Below are 23813 nucleotides of genomic sequence, written 5' to 3' on the forward strand. Positions count from 1 at the left end.
TTTTGTTCTGCAATTTAACATCCGAGCTCCTCACTGTAATTGTCCACCGAAACTTCAAAGAGATATGCGAGTTTCTCACTGTAGAAATGCGAAGTGCCTTCACCCCTAGATATAGTTGTTGACCCATAAATAAGCCGACCTATGATCTCGAACCGGTGTGTCTCTAGATAGGTGAGTTGACATGAGTTGGTTACTTCATCTTGAAGTCGACAAGAAGAAGAGGACTTGTGCTTGTCGTTGGAAGGCTATTAGACACTTTTATAGACTCATATACATTCTCCATACATGACATTGACTCTATATGACTTTTATGACAAATCCTTAAGGCTCTCAATGGGAGCCATCTAAATAAACTCTTGCTCATGAAACCCATGAAGCAAGGCATTGCAAAAATAAATTTATTTTCTTCTTTTCATCATTTACAAAGCTCATAATTACATGTCATTATGAAGATCGAACCTAGTTACACTTTTCAACAATAATAACCAGTAATTGCAACAAAATTTAAAATTTCACATCGTATCAAAGCATATCTAAGGGAAAAAGGAGGATTTGCACAGTCATTGGAGGAGAAAAGCCAAGGGTTGAAACCCAGTTCGATTTTAACCCAATTCATAATTCTTCAATTTATTTCTCTAGCTTATTTGAGTTCGTTATATTTCCAAATTTTCCAGAGATGGTCGCAGCAGGTTTGAGAGATCATGACAGGTTGGATGGAGCCTCCAACTTTGGTGTTTGGAAGACCACAATGTCATTCCTTTTGGATGAGTATGGTTTGAAAGAGTATGCAAAGAATATAATTGCCTTTTCAATAAATCCACAACAGTGGGCTACCTATAAAAATTAAAATGCCAAAACGAAGAGGATGATCCTTGATCGAGTCAAGGACCATATTATTCCACATATCGCAGAGAAAGGCACAGCGAAGGAGATGTGGGATACCATCGTAAAATTGTACCAGGATCCTTCAGGAAACAAGAAGATGATTCTTAAAGAGAAGTTGAGGACCATCAAGTAGAATAAGGGAGAAGACGTGACTTCCTACCTCACTAGATTTCAACTTGTCAAAGATGAGCTAGTTGCAGTTGAAGACAAGCCTAGTGACGATATGCTACTGCGTATAGCACTCAATGGGTTTTCCAAGGAATGTTGTATGTTCGTCCAAGTGATTTCTGGGCAAGACAAACTTCCAGATTGGGATCCCCTATGGATCGATTTCACTCAGGAGGAGTTGAGGCTCAACTTAGTCAATGGCACTAGTATTAGCGGCAAGGTACCGAAGATTAAGAGGGAGGAGGAGAATGTTGCCTTGGCAGAGAAAGGAAAGGTGAAGAAGGGGTCCAGTAAGGGACCAAGCTCAAAAGGAGAGAAGAAGAAGGACCTATCAAAGGTCAAGTATTGTGGTTGTCACGAATTTTACCACTATGTCAGCGATTGGCCACAAGGAAAGAAGAAAGGCAAGAAGCAAGTAGCAGCTTCAACAGATGCAAATGAGCTTTCCAGCAGGATGGAACAGGAGTATGCATTAATAGCTTGCCTATCTAGCTCGACTTCACAGGGTGTTTGGTACATAGACAGTGGAGCATCATTTCACATGACAAAAGTTAGAGAGTACTTCTCTAGCTATAAGGAGGAGGACATTAGGTTCCAAATTCAAATGGGGAACAAGTCCAAGTGCAACCCGGTTGTAAGAGAGATTGTTCTATTTCAAGGGAAGAATAGCAAGCAAATACCTATCCATGACGTGTTACATGTGTCATATTTGGGGATGAACTTAATCTATGTTTCAGTCCTTCAGGACAAAGGATACAATGTCATCTTTAGAGGGGCGAAGGTGTTGTTGAAACGCAAGGATTGGAGATCACCTATAGCAGTCAGGGTGAGGAGTGGCAAGTTGTATAAATTGCAAATGGACACTCCAAAGACACTATTTAGCAGCAACATTCTAAGGGACCAGGTGGAGCTATGGCATAGGAGGATGGGCCATATTCATCATGGAGCACTTAGACTGCTTCATGAGATGGTGACAGGTGTTCCAGAGGTGAATAGTGAATGCTTCATGTATAGGCCATGTATAATGAATGAATGTTCCTAGGGATGTTTCATTACTAAAATTCATCTTGATAAGCCATCTATCTTGCTAAACAAAGTATAAAGTCTTTGAAGTTGCTTTTGTTGTTGCCCCAGTGCTAAGCGAAGTTGCCTTTGAGGCCTCCTTGACCTAGAAAATTCAAAGGTCCATAGTCATAATTCTACCTGACTCCAATCTCCCCAAAGGATTAGGCACTGGTCCACCCAAAGGTGATCACTTTAAAACTTTTTTCATCCTACTCCCTCTCCTTTTCTAGGCCTAGCCCATTAGGTCCCCTAGGGCATCTTTATCTTGCAAACCACCAATCAAAAAAATTTGATCCCTTAGCCCCTACTGCGTTAGTGTGTCTCCTAAATGCCCTCCAATTTTGAAGAGATTCCAACAGTGGGATTTTGAGATATCCCAAGCCCTAGCCTCGAGATTGAATCTTGCCCTAGGTTTCCTTATGCTAGAAGCCTCATTGGGACCCTCACATTATCTTCCATTAAAAATTCTTTCTTTGGTTCCCTTCTCCCTCCGAAATAGGTAAAGCATATCATTGGTTGCTAAACACTATCCCCATGACCTACCCCCCGAGTCCACTTGGCCCCATGTGGTCCCATACACTATCAAGGGTAATTCTTCAAGGATCACTAGGAATCTAATCTTTCACAAGGATTTCAAGGCCTAGGAACCTCCATTATAAGATATATACCCTAAACCTAAACCTTGAAGTTCCCTTTATGCCCTTCCCTGAGAGCTCTAAACCTTGCCTCCAAAGCAAACAAGCCACATATTTGAACCTCGCTTATGAATAGGCTTCTAGGATCACCCCTCACCCTATCATTAGTGTTACACAGTAATTTGTCACTGTCTCCCTGTCAGTCACCCTACTGTGTCAAGAATTCATAATAATCAAGTTCATGCCTTCTGAACTGGCCCAAAACCCACTTTTCCAAAGTTTTCCTCATCAGCGCGTCTGTTTCTAAAATATTCGCGCTTACTGGCTGCTCGTAGTGTATTCAGTGCGCTGCCAGCGCGGAAGCACATCACTTTTCCACGCTGGTCGCATTTTATGAGCCAGCGCATCTCTCCTTTGTATTGGATCGCGCTGACATGACTTTCCCAGTTATTGAGGCGCGACGTCAGCGCGTCAGTCACCTTATAATCCGCGCTGATCCTGTTTGGGCGAATTTGTTCCAACAGCCAGCCTTCCAGATAACTCCAGGTTTGGTTGTTGGCTTTGTGAGTATCGACTCCCTTCTATGGCATGTCTGTTCGACCCTTTGCAACCACTTCCCTCAAGGATAAGCTCATCCTTCCACCCTTTTAGGAGGCTCCTTCTCCTATATAACCTTCCACCATTACCATGAGCAGCTAGTTTGGAATAGCTTGGATTGTGTAGAGCTTATAGTGCTCAGATTGCTGCTACTATAGGTATTTGGTGTGTTAAGTGTGGAAGTGATTGTTAGCTTAGGGAAGGTTGTCTTGTGTTGCTTGTGTGAGAGAGAGCTTCTTGTCTTGGGAGAATCATTTCCAAAGGTGAATGCTTGAGACACTTGTTGACTGGCCCCTCCTGAGAAGGTTACCGATGTCAGAACATTTGGTTGTACTCTTCTCTGTTTGATTAATAATAGATGACTGCTATTATTGTTCCATTCTCATTTGTACATGCAATGGTTAAATGTGAATTACATCTTTTCTGACTAATGTATGGTTGCTTTTATTAGATTTCACACTTGCGTTTGTTTCCTCTTCGTGTGTGCAGGTATCTATTCGCGGGGATTGCGGAGGATTGTGACCAGCCAAAGCGAAGGAGCGAAGGCAGCATCTCTTCGTCAAACAACAGCGCTGGAATCCAAGTAGGTGCTCTTTACCTCTTGTTTAATTGTAATTAGGAACATGCATAGCAGCATTGTGTGATTGTTGCTAGACCCTTGCTGGGCTAGTAGGGATCGCCTCTATCCGTAGAGGGGATTTACCTCTCCAACAATTTGGCGACTCCACTGGGGATCAGCCTTTTTGTCTCTTGAGTCCACTTTTGTGTTTGAATTTGATTGTTCTCTCTTTTCGAGATTCTGGGATTGTTTCTCTGCTTATAAACTTTCTGGGTGCATCTGGGAAGTGTTTTAACTGTTAAAAGGTCTTTACCTTTGGTTTGGGAAGTTTTTGCTTTGGCTTTACTGGCTTTTTACCCTCAGCGCGCTTTAATTCAAAACAGACGCACTGACGTCGCGTCCCTTCTTTTGTGTTGTCCTTGTCATCGCGCCTGTACGATCAATAGTCGCGCTGACCTCGTTCTTAGAGACAGCGCGCTTTATCCGTGTGCTTCCGCGCTGACGTCGCACACCTGCTTCTTTGTCCTCCCTGTCATCGCGCCTGTGTAATTAATAGTCGCGCTGACCTCGTTTTTCTGAGACAGCGCGCTTTATCCTTGTATTCCCGCACTGACGTCGCAAAGTTGCTACGGGACCCCTCCTGTCAGCGCCGAGTTGCTGAAGGCCACCCGCGCTGATCCTGTAAAACTTGATTTTGCCCAGATTAGCCTCCTGAACTTGTTGCTTTAGCTTTCCCCTCTTCTCTCCACTTGGTTTGTGACTTGTTTTTCACTATCTGAACTCTGAGTTGCTTGCTTGCGAAGTCTTGTTCCACAGGGTTTCGTTTTGCTCATTTTTCGATTTTTGCAAATACCTTCCTCTTTGCTTTCGCTGCTTGGTTTGTATTTCCACCATCACTTTTACAGCTGCTGGATTGTGTTGAATCTCTATTTGACTGGTTGTAACTCTCATCCTTCGGGTGTTTGCTTTTCTCCATTGATTTCGCACTCTAGCCCTAGGGCATCTAGTGGCCGTGTGTGTGTCAAGCCTTCCGTAGGGATCTTGTTTGCTTGTTTGACCAGCCAACTTCAGATTTTTTGTTGCACTTGTTCAGTGATTGTCGAAGTGTTTTAGGTTGTGTTTCCGAGTGGTTTTCGCTTCCTACTTGCTTGCAATCCTTGCTTGTCTTGCCGAGCTTAGATCACATAGCTCGTGCACAACTTAGCTTTCCTTTTGATTTGGGAACCTTTGTTGGATGTTTTGGGAACTTTGTGTGCTTTCATTAAGTGATTTGCTTGGTGTTCCGGTTCCTCCAAATTCATTTAGATGCTTTGTGACATTGAAAGAAAATCAAACTAGTAGCTTTGCTTTTGAGAATTGAAAAGGAAAAGAACATTTCGTTGATTTGCATTTTCAAAAGAAAAAGTTTCCTTCCCTTGCTTTTAGCTGCATTAGGCTGTTTGATTGCTTGTATTCATTTTGTTTGATCAAAAATTCTTTACCTTCTCGTAGCTAGAATTCATCGAACAAAATGGTATTCTTTGGCATGTAGTTTGCATCTAGGTAATTGTGAGAGAACATACGATAGGACCTGAAATCGAAACTTAATTTCAAGATCAACTATAAAATGAACTGAATTAACCTAAAAACGCATTGGAACTAAACACAAATATCTAGAGGTCTAGGTTAGAGACGTGTTCCGGCGTCTTTAAACATAGTCACTGTTGTTTCACATTATGGTTGGGTGATTCCTCCTTCTGTGACTCGATAGTGGTCTAACACGCACTGTGCTCCCACGTACCGTCGCGTATATAGGGAGACCCCACTAGGCTTTTATCCTTTATCCATAGGAAGCCGAGTCTGCCGCCTTGTGAACCGTAACGCACCGAACACAGCATTCGGGAAGATTGACTGCAGTACGGAAAGTCCTTGGCTCTCATACGATTGCTAAGGTGTATAAGCAGTTTTACGGGTCGCTTGGTAAACCCTTTACCTAGAGTCTCCAGAGCAGTCACTTTTGATCCTTTTCAGACTCCCTAAATGAAAAGGTGCCTGTGAGCGTCTTGTCACTTCGTGCTCATTAAACATTCGAAGGAGACTGGAGTCATCTTTTTGTCCTTTTCTCGACTCTTGAAACATGAAAAGGTCAAGTTTGGTTCCTGTGTCTTAAAAGTTTATTCGGCCACGATAACATCACCTGGTTAGATCTTGTGTGCGTTAGCTTGAGTAGGTTTCGTTTTCGTTTGCTATGGCAACTTTTCCGGGATTCACTAACCCAGGTTCCCCCTATGATGGGAATCCAGGACAATTCCCTCCTCTTGGGAATGTTGGTGCTCCGTATATGGCGACGTTGTCCCTACCAGGGTTAACTGTCGGGTTGCCTGTGTGGTTGTTTTCAACCTCTTTGGTCCCTACCGTATCCGCTGTTAGTCCATCAGTCCCTCCACCTGAACAACAGCATGTTGATCACAAGGTGGATCTCTCCCCTTCGACGCCTACTTCTACATCGTCCTCTTGTACTTCGCCTGGCGAAATTCTCAATGTAAGTAACCAGGTGGCTAAGAAGAAGAAGAGGAAGACCAAGAAGAAGAAGTCCCCCAAGGGAGAGCCTACACACACAATCCCCCTCTCAAGTCCAGCTATCCACTCCAGTACATCTGAGATAGGGCCACCTTCTGCTCCTCCGCGGAAGGTTAAGTTTCCTTGTCGATTATGCAAGGAGGACCACCTTCTTCGCGATTGTCCTGGCATTCCCCGGGTATTAGAAGTTTGGTCTCACGATCCGGCCCGCCTCTCATCGCCCACTAAAGATCATAGCGATGCTACCTCATCAGTTGGGAAGGGTAAGGAGAAAGGGAAGATTCGAATCCCCTGTAAACTTTGTGAAGGCAATCATCCCCTTCACCTTTGTCCGCTCATGGATGAAGCCTCCGTTGTCTTGGAAAGTCTTACAGCTCCTTTAAACCAATTTCCCGCTGGTTATCAACGTCTTTCTACAACTGTAGATCGCGCCCCTGTTGACAAAGAGATCGCTTCAGATTCCCCTTTTGTCCAGACCCCTCTTCCCGAACCTGGCTGTTCCCAGCCTGTTCCAAACCCGTCGTTGGTCGGAAAGGGTGTTGATTCGAGTTTACCTCCTCTCAAACACTCTGTTTCGGAAGAGCAAAATTCTCATGTTCTTCTCGTCTCCTCAGATTCTCCTGAGCTTGATAAAGGTTCTTCTGAAACCTCTCCGGAGAATTTAGATTTGGTTCTTTCCGACCAGGGGGGCAACCATATGGTCCCCCCACCAAGTAGTTCGGTCATCTCCTTTGATTGGAGTCGTTTGACTGCCCCTCCCCTTCCGTCCCATGTGCCTTTCTGGGTCACCGCCTATGCTGGCAATAAAGCGCTGCCCGGCACTGTGTTAGACGAAGGAGCATCGGTTAGTCTCATGCCCGTTACTACTTGGCGAGCTTTGGGTTCCCCATCGCTTGTCCCTGTCGCACCGCATCTCACCGCATTTGATGGAGGAACGAGTCAGCCATTAGGGATCCTCCCGAAGTTTCCTATTACTTTGGGGGGCAAGACTGTCTATATAGACGTCTCAGTTACCCAAGGTTCTCTAGACTTCAGTCTTCTCCTTGGTCGTGATTATGTGTATGCCATGGGAGCCCTTGTTTCTTCACTTTTCCGTGTGGTCTGCTTTCCACACGACGGAAGAATCGTGACGTTCGATCAATTATCGTTCGTTCGTCCACAAGCCCCTCCAGCGCATTCGTCTTTCCCTCCTGGCTTTCATCCACAAGTTGCATCTGCCTCGCCGCAAATCAACTACGTGGCCACCCACCCCGTGCCCGTACCCAGTGATGACGCCATCGTCCATAGTGTCCTGGGGGCATTAGGTCCTGATTTCCAAGATGTCAGCCTTCCCTCCGGAGCCACTTTCTTGGGGGCCTCCACTTCCCGTTCATTATGATGAAGTCTGGATGGAGCATAGTTCTTTTCCGGTGTCAAGCTCCTTAAAAAATGAAACTGGGTCTGGTCGGAGCATAGTTCGCTTTCCTGTGTCAAGCTCCTTAAAAAATGCAACTAGGTGTTCGAGCATAGTTCCTGATCTTGTGTCAAGCTCGTTAAAACATGAAACAAGGGTTATGAGGATAGTTCTTTTACAGTTTACTGTGTCAACCTCATTAAAAAAAATGAAACAACTCCCTTTTCAGATCGAGTCTTTGATTAAGATCTCGTAAAATCCCAGTCGAGTCTTTCCAAGATCTCGAAAGTGAACCTTCATTCCATCCACTTTGTCGAATGCAATGAAGCTTGGGGGGCATGTACCTCGATTTGCATTATTATGCTGGGGGCATGCGAACTTATAACAAGCATAGTTTTTCATTTCAAGCTTGTGTAAACATGAAACCGAATCCCAGCAAAGTTCTCCACGGTTCAAGCTTGTGTAAAAATGAACCCATACCCGATTTACATCTCGTGATTGCCATTTTTATCCGCTGAATTCTGCTAGATGCGCCTTGGTTGTTTCATTCCATTGCTACCATCTCTTTGGCCGATCATATGCTCTCACTTGGTTGTTTATCCTTTCCTGAGGAACCGCAGCGATGAGTGGTTTTATTAGCCAGCCTCTTAACCATTACATGTTTTGAGCAGTTCCACCATTACCGGAACCAGTTGCTACCCTTTATACCACTCGTTCCTCTAGGACGAGTCTCCTTTAAGCTCTTTTCTGACTCGTAAAATGTGAAAAGATTGCCGAGTATTTTTCCCTTTTTGACTCGTTAAAGAGAATAAAAATGGAGGTCTGCTTTCAGCTCTTTTCTGACCGTTTAAAGATGAAAAGATTGCCGAGTCCCCCTCTCGACTCGTTAAAAAAATGATAAGCGGTCGCCTTTAAAGCTCTTTTTTCGACCGTTTAAACTTAAAAAGATTGCTGGGTGTTTGTCGTTTCGCACTCGTTATCGGCTCTAAAACGACGTGTTTCCGACCGCTTTTTTACTTTTTCAGGTCGAAAGCACTATTTACGAAAAGTACTCCTCGGTCGTAATGGTCGGGCGGTTCTTCCAAGCATTGTTTTATACTTTTTCGGGCTCGGGAGACACAACTTTACGAAAAAGGACCCCCCTGGAGTTTTCTTTTCTGCTGTCTTTTCAGACTCTCTAAACAGGAAAAGACGCCGAGTTCTTCCTTTGTCAGACTCGTTAAAACTTAAATGACATCGGGTATCGTCGAAATGACACTTTTTCAAGCATATGCTACCCCCGTCAAGCTTGTCATCCAAAAATAATCGGGGTACCTGCCAGAAATGGTGGGGAAAATGGAACTGTAATCATAGTCGTGCCGGCAGTATGTCGCTCTTGAACATGGCACTCCTCTGCTTCGTGTCTGGGTGGGACCATCTCATCTTGCTTTTTCACTGGCCTCCGTGGGTTTGGGTTATCTCGTTTGACCCCTCATCTGCTCATTGCTATTGTCACCATACCCTTTGCTCATTTGATGTCAAATACTGCCAAATCCGCTATAGTGCCGCCGATATGTTCAAGAGAAGTTGACCTCTGCAATGATACAACCTCCTCTGCTATCTCTCACAAATCATTTTACCTCTGTCTCGTGTCGATGATGTGGGAAACCTTATGGCCCACCTTCGATCAAGATCACTTCCTGTCGACTTCAGCTCATTATCCGGGAAGGTGACTTAGAGACTCCCTTCAGGTGCCTTAGAGCCTGCATGCCCTAATGGCAGGTTCTTCGTGTTCGACGCGAGGTTTACATCATTGGCCTCCGATCGAATGATTCCGTGGGTGTTCAACACCAACTCATTGATTCACATGCCGCAGATTGTACCTATAGTACCTTGAGGACCATTGTCATTATTGGTGGTATCTCTCGCGTCTGTTAACAGTTTTCATCATTGACTGGTAATCAGACGATGTTCATGCATGTTCGACTTCAACTCATGTATTCACATGCTTGAACTTGTACTTTGTTCGGGTCGGGACGGAGCGCAAGACCCTGGGTCCCTGTCTGTTATGGTCCAGGTTGCGATTTTGTGGATGATCATTACATGACTCATTGATGGATGGCTGCGCCCATACCTGAGTCTTCATGGATGGCTGCGACCATACCTCATCATTATTCTGGTCTCTTTAGCTGGGTGGCTGCGTCCATTCCACAGACCTTTTCGCATGTCTTTTGGATGGCTGCGCCCATGCCTAGACTACATGTACTTGATTATCAGAGATATTCGGTCCTTCCTGGTGGTGTTCCAGTTCGGCAAGTGTTGTAAAGCATTTCACCCCTCCCACTCTCTCGGTCTGGTGTTAAAGATTACAGATTAACTTATTATACTCCTGAATATCAGACCAAAGATACAGATATCTTGGCAGCGTTAATGCTTTTTGCTGGTTGGTTCCATTATCACAAAGCTGCCCCAAAATTGGCCTTCATGCTTTAGGGGGCATCTGTTACACAGTAATTTGTCACTGTCTCCCTGTCAGTCACCCTACTGTGTCAAGAATTCATAATAATCAAGTTCATGCCTTCTGAACTGGCCCAAAACCCACTTTTCCAAAGTTTTCCTCATCAGCGCGTCTGTTTCTAAAATATTCGCGCTGACTGGCTGCTCGTAGTGTATTCAGTGTGCTGCCAGCGCGGAAGCACATCACTTTTCCACGCTGGTCGCATTTTATGAGCCAGCGCATCTCTCCTTTGTATTGGATCGCGCTGACATGACTTTCCCAGTTATTGAAGCGCGACGTCAGCGCGTCAGTCACCTTATAATCCGCGCTGATCCTGTTTGGGCGAATTTGTTCCAACAGCCAGCCTTCCAGATAACTCCAGGTTTGGTTGTTGGCTTTGTGAGTATCGACTCCCTTCTATGGCATGTCTGTTCGACCCTTTGCAACCACTTCCCTCAAGGATAAGCTCATCCTTCCACCCTTTTAGGAGGCTCCTTCTCCTATATAACCTTCCACCATTACCATGAGCAGCTAGTTTGGAATAGCTTGGATTGTGTAGAGCTTATAGTGCTCAGATTGCTGCTACTATAGGTATTTGGTGTGTTAAGTGTGGAAGTGATTGTTAGCTTAGGGAAGGTTGTTTTGTGTTGCTTGTGTGAGAGAGAGCTTCTTGTCTTGGGAGAATCATTTCCAAAGGTGAATGCTTGAGACACTTGCTGACTGGCCCCTCCTGAGAAGGTTACCGACGTCAGAACATTTGGTTGTACTCTTCTCTGTTTGATTAATAATAGATGACTGCTATTATTGTTCCATTCTCATTTGTACATGCAATGGTTAAATGTGAATTACATCTTTTCTGACTGATGTATGGTTGCTTTTATTAGATTTCACGCTTGCGTTTGTTTCCTCTTCGTGTGTGCAGGTATCTATTCGCGGGGATCGCGGAGGATTGTGACCAGCCAAAGCGAAGGAGCGAAGGCAGCATCTCTTCGTCAAACAACAGCGCTGGAATCCAAGTAGGTGCTCTTTACCTCTTGTTTAATTGTAATTAGGAACATGCATAGCAGCATTGTGTGATTGTTGCTAGACCCTTGCTGAGCTAGTAGGGATCGCCTCTATCCGTAGAGGGGATTTACCTCTCCAACAATTAGTCTATCCATTTTGTGATCCCCATCATAATGGGTCTCCTCCCATCAATGAAAGTTCGTAAAGAGTAGGGAGCCTCAGCCAAGGTGACAGTGGGGTATTGCTCCATTGTTGCCCTTAGCCTAGTAGTAGCCCTTCAGGGATCCCCTTTAGGACCCCTGCTAGTTTGAGCAATAACAGGGCCAAGAAACATTGCCCTAGAGGTTGATGCAACTCAAAGAATGGAAAAGCATATTATGGCCACAATGAAAGAAAAAGAAGAAAATCAAAATGTAAAAGATGGTTGGGACATAAATTAGCACGTGGGTAAAATCCTAGCATGAGCTTTACACTCCTCATTAGCCATCACCCAGTTCAAAAGCACTTGATGCTCCCTTTCATCAAAAGGAACTCTTGCATGTCCAAATCCTAATAAATGATAAATTGTCTCATCCTAAGGGGTAAAATTGAATGTTACATCTTAATGAGCAAGCTCTAGCCCTCGACCTATGCACCCAAAATAAAGAAATATTATGAAGAAGTAAAAGACAAACTAGAGGGGTGGAAAAGTAGGTCAAGCGGGGTAACTCATGCATCCACCATTGCTGCTTCCATTACATCTATACCTTCAACCTTCTCTTCACCATCACTCAGCGTTTGGAGCTCAAAAGGGGCATGATGTCACCATAATTGAGGCTTACGACTCACACATGTCGGCCTATTTTGGCATACTTTCCTATTGAGCTAGTGGGTTGGCTTGTAACCTAAAGGAGTACTTGTGTTTACTCATTGTCAACCTTGTTTTAAGGGATTCATAGCTAAAATTAGGTGAGATAGACCTCATATATATAAAAGGTCATCTCACATATCATTTCATTATAACTTGTGGACTACTTCAACCTCTTAGAATATTTCGACCTAGCTCTTGTACCTCACTACTCTTGTGGAGATGTGATCTTTGTGGATATTTTGCTATTGGAGACTAGTCCTTGTTATGGAGACATCATTTTGGGATAATGAAGGATTATTCATTGATATCTTGTGATTACTTTTATTGTTGAGAATCTTTTTATGGTTATTGTATGCAATGTATTTAGCTAGGGTTTCTAAATTCCTTGTCTAAATGCATATCTTTGTATGAAATTTTTGGGGAACTATTACATGCTTTAATTAAGAATCTTGAACATCCCTTGAGAACCTCCTAGTGAGCATTTCTCTTGTTTTTATCCCCATATTGAATGATAGCTAGAGTATCAAAAGTGGAAACTTAGGGTCCCCCCCTTACTCCTTTCAAGGGTTTGATTTTTCCATAGCAATTTTCCCTTAGACTCCTGTCTACACAAGTAGCAGAACACATGTCAGAGGAGTAAAAAGAAAATCAGATTCCATCATCATCTACAGCTTCTGGTCTTCAAATGTAATCCAAATTCTGCAACCCTGTGGGCCACTATGTAAAAATTATTCTAGTATGTCTATAAAGCCATGTAACACATCTAGGTAAGCCTACGAATTTTACCAAAGAGTTTCACTCTAGGGAGTTTTTTTTCCTTAACTAATTATTTTTGTTTTTCAACTGCAAACAATTGGTTGAGTTTTTCTTCCAAACATACCCCAAAGCTAGAGTGGGGCTTGATGGTAAGGTTCTAGGTGAGTCCTAGTGTATCGAGTCTATTATCATACTAGATCATGTCTAAAGTGTTGCAAAACTTGGTTGAGTCTAGGGGTCAGTTTTTAATTGTCAAATTTCCCCTTCTAAATGGGATTTTTATTTAATATTTGATGTGAAGATGTAGAAAGGTGTTGTCTATAGAAGTTATAGGAGGTATGAGTTATCATAATTACATCCCATCACCCAAACTTTCTATTTAGATACACTTTGAGGGTGGAAAAATATGTTTATACCCCTCTAGAGTCGTATTTTCTATTTTCCAGCAAAAGATGGCAAAATAACTAGCTAGAAAATGATCAGAAAATTAAAATGAGAGAAAAATAAAATTCTCTCTAAATGAAAAATATTAAAAAATGAATGTGCACTTTCCAAGAAAGGAATCTCCACAAATCAAGCAAGGAAAAGTCCTCGAAAAAATCATTGGGCCAGAAAAAAGGAATTAATTCCAAAGAAAAAATATTTTTTTTCAAGAAAATCGAATTTGTGGACCAAGGTGGTTAAATTGAATGAGGGACTTTTGAGAAAAGGAATTAGAAAAATTATTCTTTTGGTCCATCCAACTCATCATCAAGGAGATCGAATTTTTTCTCACGGTAATCAAGGGTAGAGATTAATTTGACATGGATCAACCTTTCAACTAGTCGTTTTTCTCCAGGATCAATTCAACTTTGTGCACCTAGCCGTTTTTACATGGAGACGGATCTAGATCTCTCATTTTTCTATAAATTGAGCTCAAGGCTCCTCATTGTAACACATTGTAATCAAGCTCTTGACTAGCGAAGCTCTGCTAGATCTGTAACTTTTTCCTGGAATAATAAAGCAAAAGTCTTTCGGGTTCATTCATGGTGGTGTTTCTCTTCTTTTCTCTATGGTAATGTATTCTAAATAATGCTCTTAATGATCCAATGGACATAAATTGATATATTGTTATTTCACTAGCCAGTTGTGGACTAACTATTTGCACAAGTATCTTGCATTAATTTTTGAGTTAGAGAATCAATTTTGAATTTAATAAATCTAGAAGGTATCTCTAGATCTTTATTTCAATTTTGTTATTTAACTCCTGTGATTTAACAATTGTATTTTAAGTGTGTAGAGATCAATCACTTTCAAATCTTAGCGTGAGGGGAAGTCTTTGGTTGGACCAACCAACTCCCAAGACAGAGATTGAAGAGCCTACTTTGTCTCTCCCCAAAGATTTATCTAACGAGTGTTGCAGGAACTTCTTAGTCATTGCTTGGGAAAAAACTTATTAATCTTCACTTATTCTCTTACTATTGTGTTATAAATTGAATAGATTTGCTAATATAGAGCTATTATTGCTAATCATGGAACCGACTTGTACTCATATTCCATCAATTTATGTCTTTGTAGATTTGTAGATAATTTTGTAAATATTTTTACTTGCATAACCTTTGTACATATTTTTTGTCTTGAGTATATAGTTTATTTGCAAATCTAAAGAGGAGGAATAAGGGTTTCGTATAAATTTATTTTGCAAGTGGATCTATCAAGGAGAAATCAATTTTTGAGAGCCTGAGCCCTCATCTAGCCTAGCAACTAGGGTCTATTTGAAAAGAACATTCTTTTTAAGGGTTCGTCTATCAATTTTGAGCATCTCCTTAAGGCCGCAAGGGTTTCAAGGCCCTTTTTTGCCTCTATATTGAAATTTTCGCAAGGGTTTTCAAATTAGAATTTTTCTTGCAAATTTTTCTAAAAGGGTTTCGATTGGAGTTTGATCATTTTTTGCAAGCAAAATTTTTTTTTTTATTTTAGAGAGGCCATTAGCTTGAAGACCTCCTCACATTTGTTTGACAAGGAGTTTGGCATAATTTTTTGGCTCAAAAAATTTCTTGCAATATTTTTTTGAGGGCCGCACTCATTTTTGCTCCTCTTTAGTAGGTCACAAGCCCTCTAAGGGAATTTTGAATTTTTCTTTTTGTCCTTGTTTCTAATCTTCTAACCCTTGTTTTGCAGTAATAACATTTTTTTTGGCAAGGGTTTCATCAATTTTTTGGGAAAAACAAATCATTTGTGAAGCCTTAATTCAAATTGAAAATTTTTTAGGAAGACCGCAAATCATTTTTCCTCTATGTCGCAAGCCCGGGGGGCTTGATTTTCTTTTGGGCCGCAAGTATATTTGGAGTTTTTTTGCCAAGGGCCTAAAGGGTGTGTTACCCACCACCTGTGGGTAGTATCCATAGGAGAAAATTTTCTCCTAGATGGTCCTCAGCCGGCAGCCAACAGCCCCTTGCAGCCACCAGATAGCTCAATGTGCCACTATCTCCACCACTTGAGCATGCCATGTGGTCCTTCGCCCATCTGTTATGATCGTATGTTTGAAGGTGGGCCATCCGACCCCGAAGGTATGGATTTTCATTGTGAAGCTATGTAATTTTATTTACTTATCATGGACACTTTTGGGCATGGATTCGTGAGGGGGGGGGGGGTTCGGCGGAAAGAGCAGGCTTGGTTTGTACTCTTGTCTCCTCTATCCAATTTGATGGTTAACCTTGTATCCTAGTCCTATGGGATCTCCTTTATTGGCTACTAGCTTTAGGGATGCCACTATGTCGGAAATCTCGATTTTGGTTGTGTGGTCCTGCTTCCCGACACCATATACATCACTCCCCTCCACTCATTATAACCCCATTCACCATATTTCCCATATAGGTCCACATTTGTCCATTGGTTCCACAAGGAGTTAACCTCCCCTTCCCCTTGTCCACACTTTGGGTCAAGCATGGAACAATGCCTCGGAGGTTGATGTAGCTAAAAGAACAAACAAAAAAAGCATAATTTGGCCACTCTCAACAAGAAATGTACCATAAAATGCAAAAGATGGTCAAGCCATACACATTTAGCATGTGGGCAAAAGCCAAACATGAGTTGTACCCCTATCATTATGGCCATCACCCTAGTTCCTAAGGTCCCTCATATTGGCCCCCTTTCATCATTAAGGAACCCATGACTGTCCCAACCCCTAGTGGGCGATGAACTGCCCCACCTTAAAGGGGGTATCCACTACTATATCTTACACATCATGCTATCATTCCTTCAAGCCCCGAGCAGTTATATAAGAAAAAACAATAAAAGGCAAAAGGCATATGAAGAAAGGTGGAAAAATAAAGGCCGGGTAACTCATGTACCACGATTGCTCCCTCCTACATTCATACACCCAAGTGTGGGCTTCCTTTATTATGGTTGCCCTTGTACTGTGTCATGTGGCTTGGAGTCTTCCCCTGATGCCCCATTCCGTTCCATTATATCACATGCCACCTACCATTTGATGGATATACCATGGACTTTTCATCCCCTTAGAGGCTGAAACCACCTGATAGGATCCTTGGTTAACCTTCTTCTTGAACTTGGAGACACTTGTACATTCTAAAGCCCAACATGGAAGGGCATAACACCATGAGGTGTCCACTTGATTCCATGCTTTGTAAGCTTATTTACTCAATTGCACTGATGATCTGTTGTACTAGAAGGTGAGGGGACGCATTGAATCTTATACAAGATTGCAAGTGGGTCTTTGTCTTGGGTTTGGTCTCCCTATACGGGGATCCAAGTCCTCCAGAGAGTCATATTGGCGTTTGTAGGGTGAGCGTTGAGAGCCACAGATCTCCACCATAGCTCAAAGCAGATTGCCACTTCATGGGATCCTTCAATTCCACCTATTGTTTGCTCATGTTCCACCTTTTGGATGATGATGATGCACCTAGACCACCTTGCCTAGCCGACTCCACTTTTTGCACCACACACTTAGCAGTTGATCCAAGGCCCAAGTGTGATGTGTCTCTCCGTGGGAGATAATGGGAGGGTTTATGCCATCATTCTAGCCCTTACAGATGGTATACAAGCATTATCGATCCACTTGGAGACCCGTGAGGATGTCATTGTGCCCCCACACCCAATTGGGGACACTACATTTGATTGGCTTGCATATCAAGGGGCCACCCCCTTGGTCACTATGTTTGGAGCCTATTCTCTCACCTTGGCACACTTTGGACTACACTAGGCCTTTTCAAGGGCCCAACGATTCATTGTATTTACAATGTTTCCCTCTTTAGTGACTTATCTTTGTATTGCCAAGCTATCTTGATGGGCTTGTCACCAAGCCATGTCATTATTGTACATTATTTTATCATTTGGGGCTTAATTAGGCCTAATTAGCCAAAACGAACTCTTTAAGAAGGATATAAATTGATGAGATCTCATTTGAATCTCATCATCACTAGGATTTGGATCATTTGTTTCTTTTGGGATTTTTGCTAGGCATTTTGATGGACGAATTGGAGATTTAATGCATTTTGATGTTTGGAAGAGCTTAATTTCATGTCTTGGAGCTTCAACTTTCTTGCATCTTGATGATTGGAATGATTTCGCTATACTTGTGAGTACTTTTTGATGTTTATCTTGTAATTTTGTCTCATGAAATAATCTATGAAATATTTTCGTTCATGAAGCTGGTGTAGCTGCTCTTTGGCTTATGTGAAGTTGCTAATTTGTCTTTGTGAGGGATTTTTCATGTGATTATTGTGAAGTATGGTGAATTATTGTCCTAGGGGTACATGATTGTTCATAATTTGCCTTGATAAGTCATCATTTTGCATCGTAGAGAGGTATAAATTTGAGTTGTAACCTAGTTGTTGCTAAGGCCATACGAAGTTGTTGGGGAACTCCTTGGTTGGAAGTAAGCCTATCTAAGCATTGATCTCATTTGACTCCATTATCCCAATTGGTTGGGCACTAGTCTAGTCCTAAGGTGATCACCAAAAAAATATACTTCTCACCTCCCCTCCTTTCTAAGCTCTAACCTAGTAAGTCTCCTAGGGCATCATCTTAAATCATTTCTAGCCATTGAAAATCCTTGAAAATTGGTCAACTAATACGTTGGGGTCTTCTTGAGAGGTCCTCCAAATTTGAGGTCGATCCCACGGTGGAATCTCAAGATATTTCAAACCTTAGCTTGAAGATCGTTCTCATCCCTAGGTTCCCTTTGGTTGGTGGCTTCATTAGGATCATTGTACTCAAATTCCAAGAGAAATTCAATTCCCTTGATCCTATTCTCCTCCCTAACATGGTCAAGATCATAAATTTGTTGCTCCAATCCAAACCCTTACCTCGTTTAGGCCCGCTTGGGCTTCTTGGTGGTCCCACTACCTTATAACTTTGATTTCACACAGATCGCTTAGAAACCCTAGTCTTCTAGGATTCCTTGATCTAGGGCACTTCTTTTCAAGTAACACTCCTCAAACCCTAGGTCTAGGCATCCTGTTAACCCTTCTAAGAGAGCCATCCATCTTGCTTCTATAGCAAGTAAGCCCATTATTTGGGCCTCTCTTGTGAATAGGATTTAGCAATTACTCTACCTCCTATCATTGATCCATCTATCCTAATGATTCCTCTCATACCAAGACTCCTCCCATCAGTGAAAGTTTGTAAAGAGCAGGGAGCTTTAGTTGAGGTGACAGTGGGCTATTGCTCCATTGTTGCCACTTGACCTAGTAGTTGCTCTATAGGATCCCCTCCTAGGACCTCTGCTAGTTTGAGCAGTAATAGGGTGAATTTCTTCCATTGGTGCGATAGCTTCATTTAGGGCTGAACATTTTGCCAAAGTGCCAAAATTTTGAAGGCCTCAAGCCTTGGAACCTTAATAAATTTCCCTTTAAAAAATTACAAAATTTTAAATAAAATTTTAAAGCCCTTTTTCTCCAAGTTTGTGAGCATCTTAAGTTTATTTTCCTCTAGGCCAAGAGTTTTTCTCTCACCTAGTGCGAGTTTCCTTTGGGGTTAACATTGTGATTTTGCAAGAATTTACTATCAAGTTTCAAGCCTTTGCCTTGAGGGACTTATCACACTATTTGAAGCTTGAATTTGACAAATTTGAGGTTTTTTGTCCCTTAGGACGAGAGCAAAGGGAGGATTGTTTTCATTCCAGTGAGGATCATATTCAGATTTGGAACAAGTTTCTTGTATAATCAATTTGTTGCTCCTTAACTTGGAGAGGATCTCCCTTATTGTCTAAAGATTCATAATTTGCAATCCCTCTTCAAGGTTTTAGGACCCTTCTCACTGTCAAAGGGTTCCTCTAATTGTAATTTTGGTAATAAAAGTGATCTTGTTTCTTGAGGAAGCTTGGGATCTCAATCCCATGGTATCCTGTCTCCTTATTTAAAAGGGAGGCCTTTTGTTTCTTGTCTCTTAGTGTTAGACCTAACTTGCTAACTTGTCTCTTACATTGCTAATCATTTCATCCTAGATCTCATCTCTTAGTTTGCAATTCCTAATTAGCTACTTGATCTAAGTGCACTTGGAATATCTCTTGTCTTTGTTTCACTTGCAATTGTAGATCTAAAGTGCTTTCATCATAATCCTTACTTGGTTTCCTTGTCTAACATAAGCAAAGAACATCTTAAAAGCGTTTTAACTAAAGGGTAATTTGAGTTATTTCTTTAACATCTAATTCTAATTGTCATTTCTTGTTTCATTGAGTAATTGTTTTATGTTTCATTGGTCATCTGTGTGAGCTAATCTTGTTCTAAGTGCTTATCATTGGCTTGTGGATTAGTATCTCTTCTTGAAGCATTTGATTTAATTGTGTCTCATTGAAGCATTGCATTTGCATAATATTCTTAGGCTTGCATCCTTAAAATCTACCTCCAAGCTTAAGCTTGGTTGAATAGAAATCTTAGGACAACTTTCTCCAATATTCAATTTAATAGGCTTGACCCTTCAACAACGGTTAAAACAGGTGACCTTGCAATTCTCTTGTGGCCCAGTCCCTTGTAAGAACAGAGGCACTTGGGTTGCTATAAGCCCTGAGTAGGTATTGTTAACGAGGCCATTGCCTCCTTCCCCGACACTTCTTTCAACTACCTTGTTCCAAGACTAGTCTTAACAATTGAGGAGAAAGCATTCACCACAGATTAGGCATTTAACTAAAATTTGCATCACACATAGATAGATCTTGCATCCATTCATCTAGCTTTCTCTTATTTTACTTGCAATACTTCACTTATACTTATCATTTTCAATTACTTGCTCATTTGTTTATGGTATTATTCTATCTTTTCTGAGCATCTCTTTAGTAGTACAAGTTTCATTCATCTTGCAAGTTATATTTCACTGCTCATATTTCAATATCTTTTGTACTAACCTTGTCTTGCAGCATTACTTGTCTTGTAACTTGAAGTATCATTCCATTTTGCAAGTGTTATTTCTTTATTTAGCATTGTTTTAAGGCACTAGTTTATCATTGTTATCTTGTCATTGTCATATTGATCTTATTGGAATCCATCTCGGTAATATTTACATTGCTCATTTAAATAATCATACTTGCTAAATAATCCTTAAATTCATGTTACTTAGAAGTAATTTCCTTGCCCTTAGTCTCCTAGAACTTGTTGTTTTCAACAAGTTTTTCCTTTCTAATCATATTTAGGGACTACCCCCTATAGCATGTCTAGGAGAGAGCTTAAACAGAGTCAGTAGGGAACAGGTGACAACCCCTGCTCTAAGCATTGTGCCATAAAGATTATACTTTGTGGGGTTGAAAACTTTTCCCACACTTAGGTGTACATCTTAGGTGACAACAACTCCACCCAAATAGTCAGTAGGTAATGGATTCCATATAGATGGTCAAAAATCAAAAAACTTCAAAATCTCTTTTTTTTCTCTTCCCAAAATTTCGGCCTTGAAATTTTCAGCCATAAAATTTTGGCCCTTAAAATTTCGGGCCCCTAAAATTTAAGGCCCAAAAATTTTTGGCTCTAAAAATTCAGCCTTTCAAGGCAAGCCACTAGGATTAGAGTTTGAGGTCGAATTCAACTAGGGCATGAATGTTGAGTTGGTTGGAGGTCATTCTACCTTGTTGAGCCTTCTCACATCGAAATCTAGCATTTTGCATGGTTGGAAGTCCTTCCTTAGGGATGAAATCACCAACCCCAGGAAATTCTAGGGCTAGAAAAACCCTAATTCAACACCAAGGCTTCAACTTAGGGTCAATTGAAGGTTTGTGGATATTGTTGTTGATTATATTATTATAACAAACCTTTTCTCTCTCCTTGTATGCCTAGTTGTGCCAGCCCTTGCTCTAAGCGGTGTGCCATAAAGATTATACCTTGTGGGGTTGAAAACTTTTCCCACACTTAGGTGTGCATCTTAGGCGACGACAACTCCATCACCCAAGTAGTCAATAGGCACTAGCCTCCATATAGATGGTCAAAAATCAAAAAAATTCAAAATCTCTTTTTTCTCTCTTCCCAAAATTTCAGCCTTGAAATTTTCAGCGCTAAAATTTTGGCCCTTAAAATTTTGGGCCCTGTAAATTTCAGCCCTGGAATTTTCAAACCTAAAATTTCGGCCCCTAAAATTTAAGGCCCGAAAATTTTTGCCTCTAAAATTTAAGCCCTTCAAGGCAAGCCACTACGATTAGGGTTTGAGGCCAAATTCAACTAGGGCATGAATGTTGAGCTCGTTCGAGGTCATTCCACCTTGTTGAGCCTTCTCACATCAAAATCTATCATTTTGCATGGTTGGAAGTCGTTCCTTGGGGCTGGCATCACCAACCCCGGGAAATTCTAGGGCTAGAAAAACCCTAATTCAACACCAAGGCTTCAACTTAGGGTCAATTGAAGGTTAGTGGATCTTGTTGTTGATTATATTATTATAACAAACCTGTTATCTCTCCTTGTATGCCTAGTTGTGCTATTTTTTGCGTCATACATCTAAACCCCTAGGTTGGAAGTCCTTTATAGGTTGCTTCTAAGGTATGTTATTCCTTGTCTTGTAGAATTGAGCCTTGTCCTTAGCCTTAGTACCTTAGAAAATCCTTTTCAGTGGTCACCTTTGAACCCCATACCAAGAATATCCTTTAGGTGACCTTAAACTAGGAAGCCTCCCGGGTGGTGAAACTCCACTAAAAATCAAGAGGGGGATTGTTGAGGTGACAATGTCATCCACCTCATTGGTGTGTCTTGATCTGGCTTTTGCCTTGTGAGGCATCTCACAAGACCTGCTAGATTTTGAGGCAAAAGGTACCATGCCTCCATGACAATAGGGTTTTATTGGAGGTGTTGGTTCCTAAATCGATACATCAATTTCAAGGGTGTCCCAAGTCTAAGTATCATATAGTATATATTTCCTCTTCTCTGCACTGCATTATCATTCTCATTCCCTGTCTCAGTAATCTCGCCATACAAGAGTCGTTTAGGGGGATAAATAACTAAAGGGGATTTATGGGTTTAAATAAACCTTGAGTCTTAAGATTCATAAGCCACAGTCTGCTTAACTTTCTAATAATTGGGCAGCGTAGCTTTGTGTATTTTTTGCACACAGATGAGTGCCATACTGAAGTTGATTAACAGTTTCAAATTCAAGAGCACAACTCAAAAGGTATTCCTTCTTGCCTAAAATTATTCAATCAAAATGTAATCCTTCTTTCATGCTAGTTTTTATTCAAATCAACCAATTACTATCCTAAAGAATCATGACATGAATGAAAAATCACAGGATAATAATCTTGTTAAGGTCTGACAAAAAGGGCATAACTATCTTGTCAGTTGCATTTATTACGGTTCTTAAAACAATACCAGAATACATAAGACCAAGTTTATTCACTGCCCGATAAAAGGGCCGTGTCTTCCCCTCAGCAGCAGCAATCTGAAGTTCATTCCATGCAATTTCTCTTTGTTGCCGAGTAACTTTGCCCGTTTTGACCACCTGTAAAAATTCTAAATTCAGGAGGATAATATATGGAAATTGAAGATAAATTTGCATCCTTATAATGCAGCTTTACAGGTGCCAACAGAAGTACTTTGCTATAATAACAATATAAGTGTTTTGTTCACTCTATTGGATTTTCCTTCCAGCAAATATGTTGCAATCAAGGTTTGAATAATGGCATCAACGAGATACAAAACGTAGGGAATAATGCCCAATGAATCAGGTTTTCACATTCTCTGCATTTAACATATAAATGAATTATGCAGTAATTTTGGCAACTAGCTTATGCAAAGCAGTCTCTTCAAGTTACATGTGCAGAAAATTTTAAAAAGAATTAGAATAAATAGTAAACAATTACTTCGCTGAAGAGAAAATAAGATGGTCGGGGGATCCGAGCAAGGTTGTTTGTGCGGTCAACAGCTACTAATCCAAACTTCGGACCATAACCATCTGCCCATTCCCAATTGTCAGACGTTGTCCAGAATAGATAACCAAGAACTTGGACACCCTACACAATATTTTAATTAAATCAACATTTATATGACAGCTCCATGGAATAAGAGTTCAAGCAACCTTTAACATACACAATAAAACAAATGGTATGGTATATGCTTATAAGAACCTTGTTCATGGCTGCACGTACAGCCAAAAGATGCTCTAAAATGTAAGGTCGGCGAATTAAATCAGTTGCATCAGAAACACCATTCTCTGTAATAATAAATGGAAGATTCAAATGTTTATATCTCTCATGATATTTAAGCAGCATCCGATACAAGCCATCTGGATAAACAGATCTCCCCGATTCGCTATACTCATCATTTTCCACTAGCTTCAAGCCTGGTGCTGAAAGCACTTCCTAAAAAGCAACAAAAAGACAAAGGAAAGGAACATTCAGTCTACCAACAACAGCAACAAAATAAAAGTTTATTTTCTTCCTCGAGATGCTCTCAAAT

At 41.3% G+C, this 23813-nt stretch overlaps 1 protein-coding gene across 1 annotated transcript in view; it reads right to left on the bottom strand.

The window, feature by feature from the left end:
• The window catches only part of SFR2 (Glycosyl hydrolase superfamily protein), a 94279-nt gene that overhangs the window by 21713 nt on the left and 48753 nt on the right, over positions 1–23813 (bottom strand). Inside the window, exons 7-9 of the mRNA XM_089428605.1 lie at positions 23483–23716; positions 23219–23368; positions 22728–22857 (exon numbers count right to left, since the gene is read on the bottom strand). Of these exons, the coding sequence (XP_089284731.1) occupies positions 22728–22857; positions 23219–23368; positions 23483–23716 (514 nt within the window). The remainder of the gene's footprint in view (positions 1–22727; positions 22858–23218; positions 23369–23482; positions 23717–23813) is intronic.

This window comes from Pinus tabuliformis, chromosome 4_2, assembly GCF_031772625.1.
Source record: "Pinus tabuliformis cultivar Carrire ecotype Pingquan chromosome 4_2, CPIR1, whole genome shotgun sequence".
Taxonomy (NCBI): Eukaryota; Viridiplantae; Streptophyta; class Pinopsida; order Pinales; family Pinaceae; genus Pinus; species Pinus tabuliformis.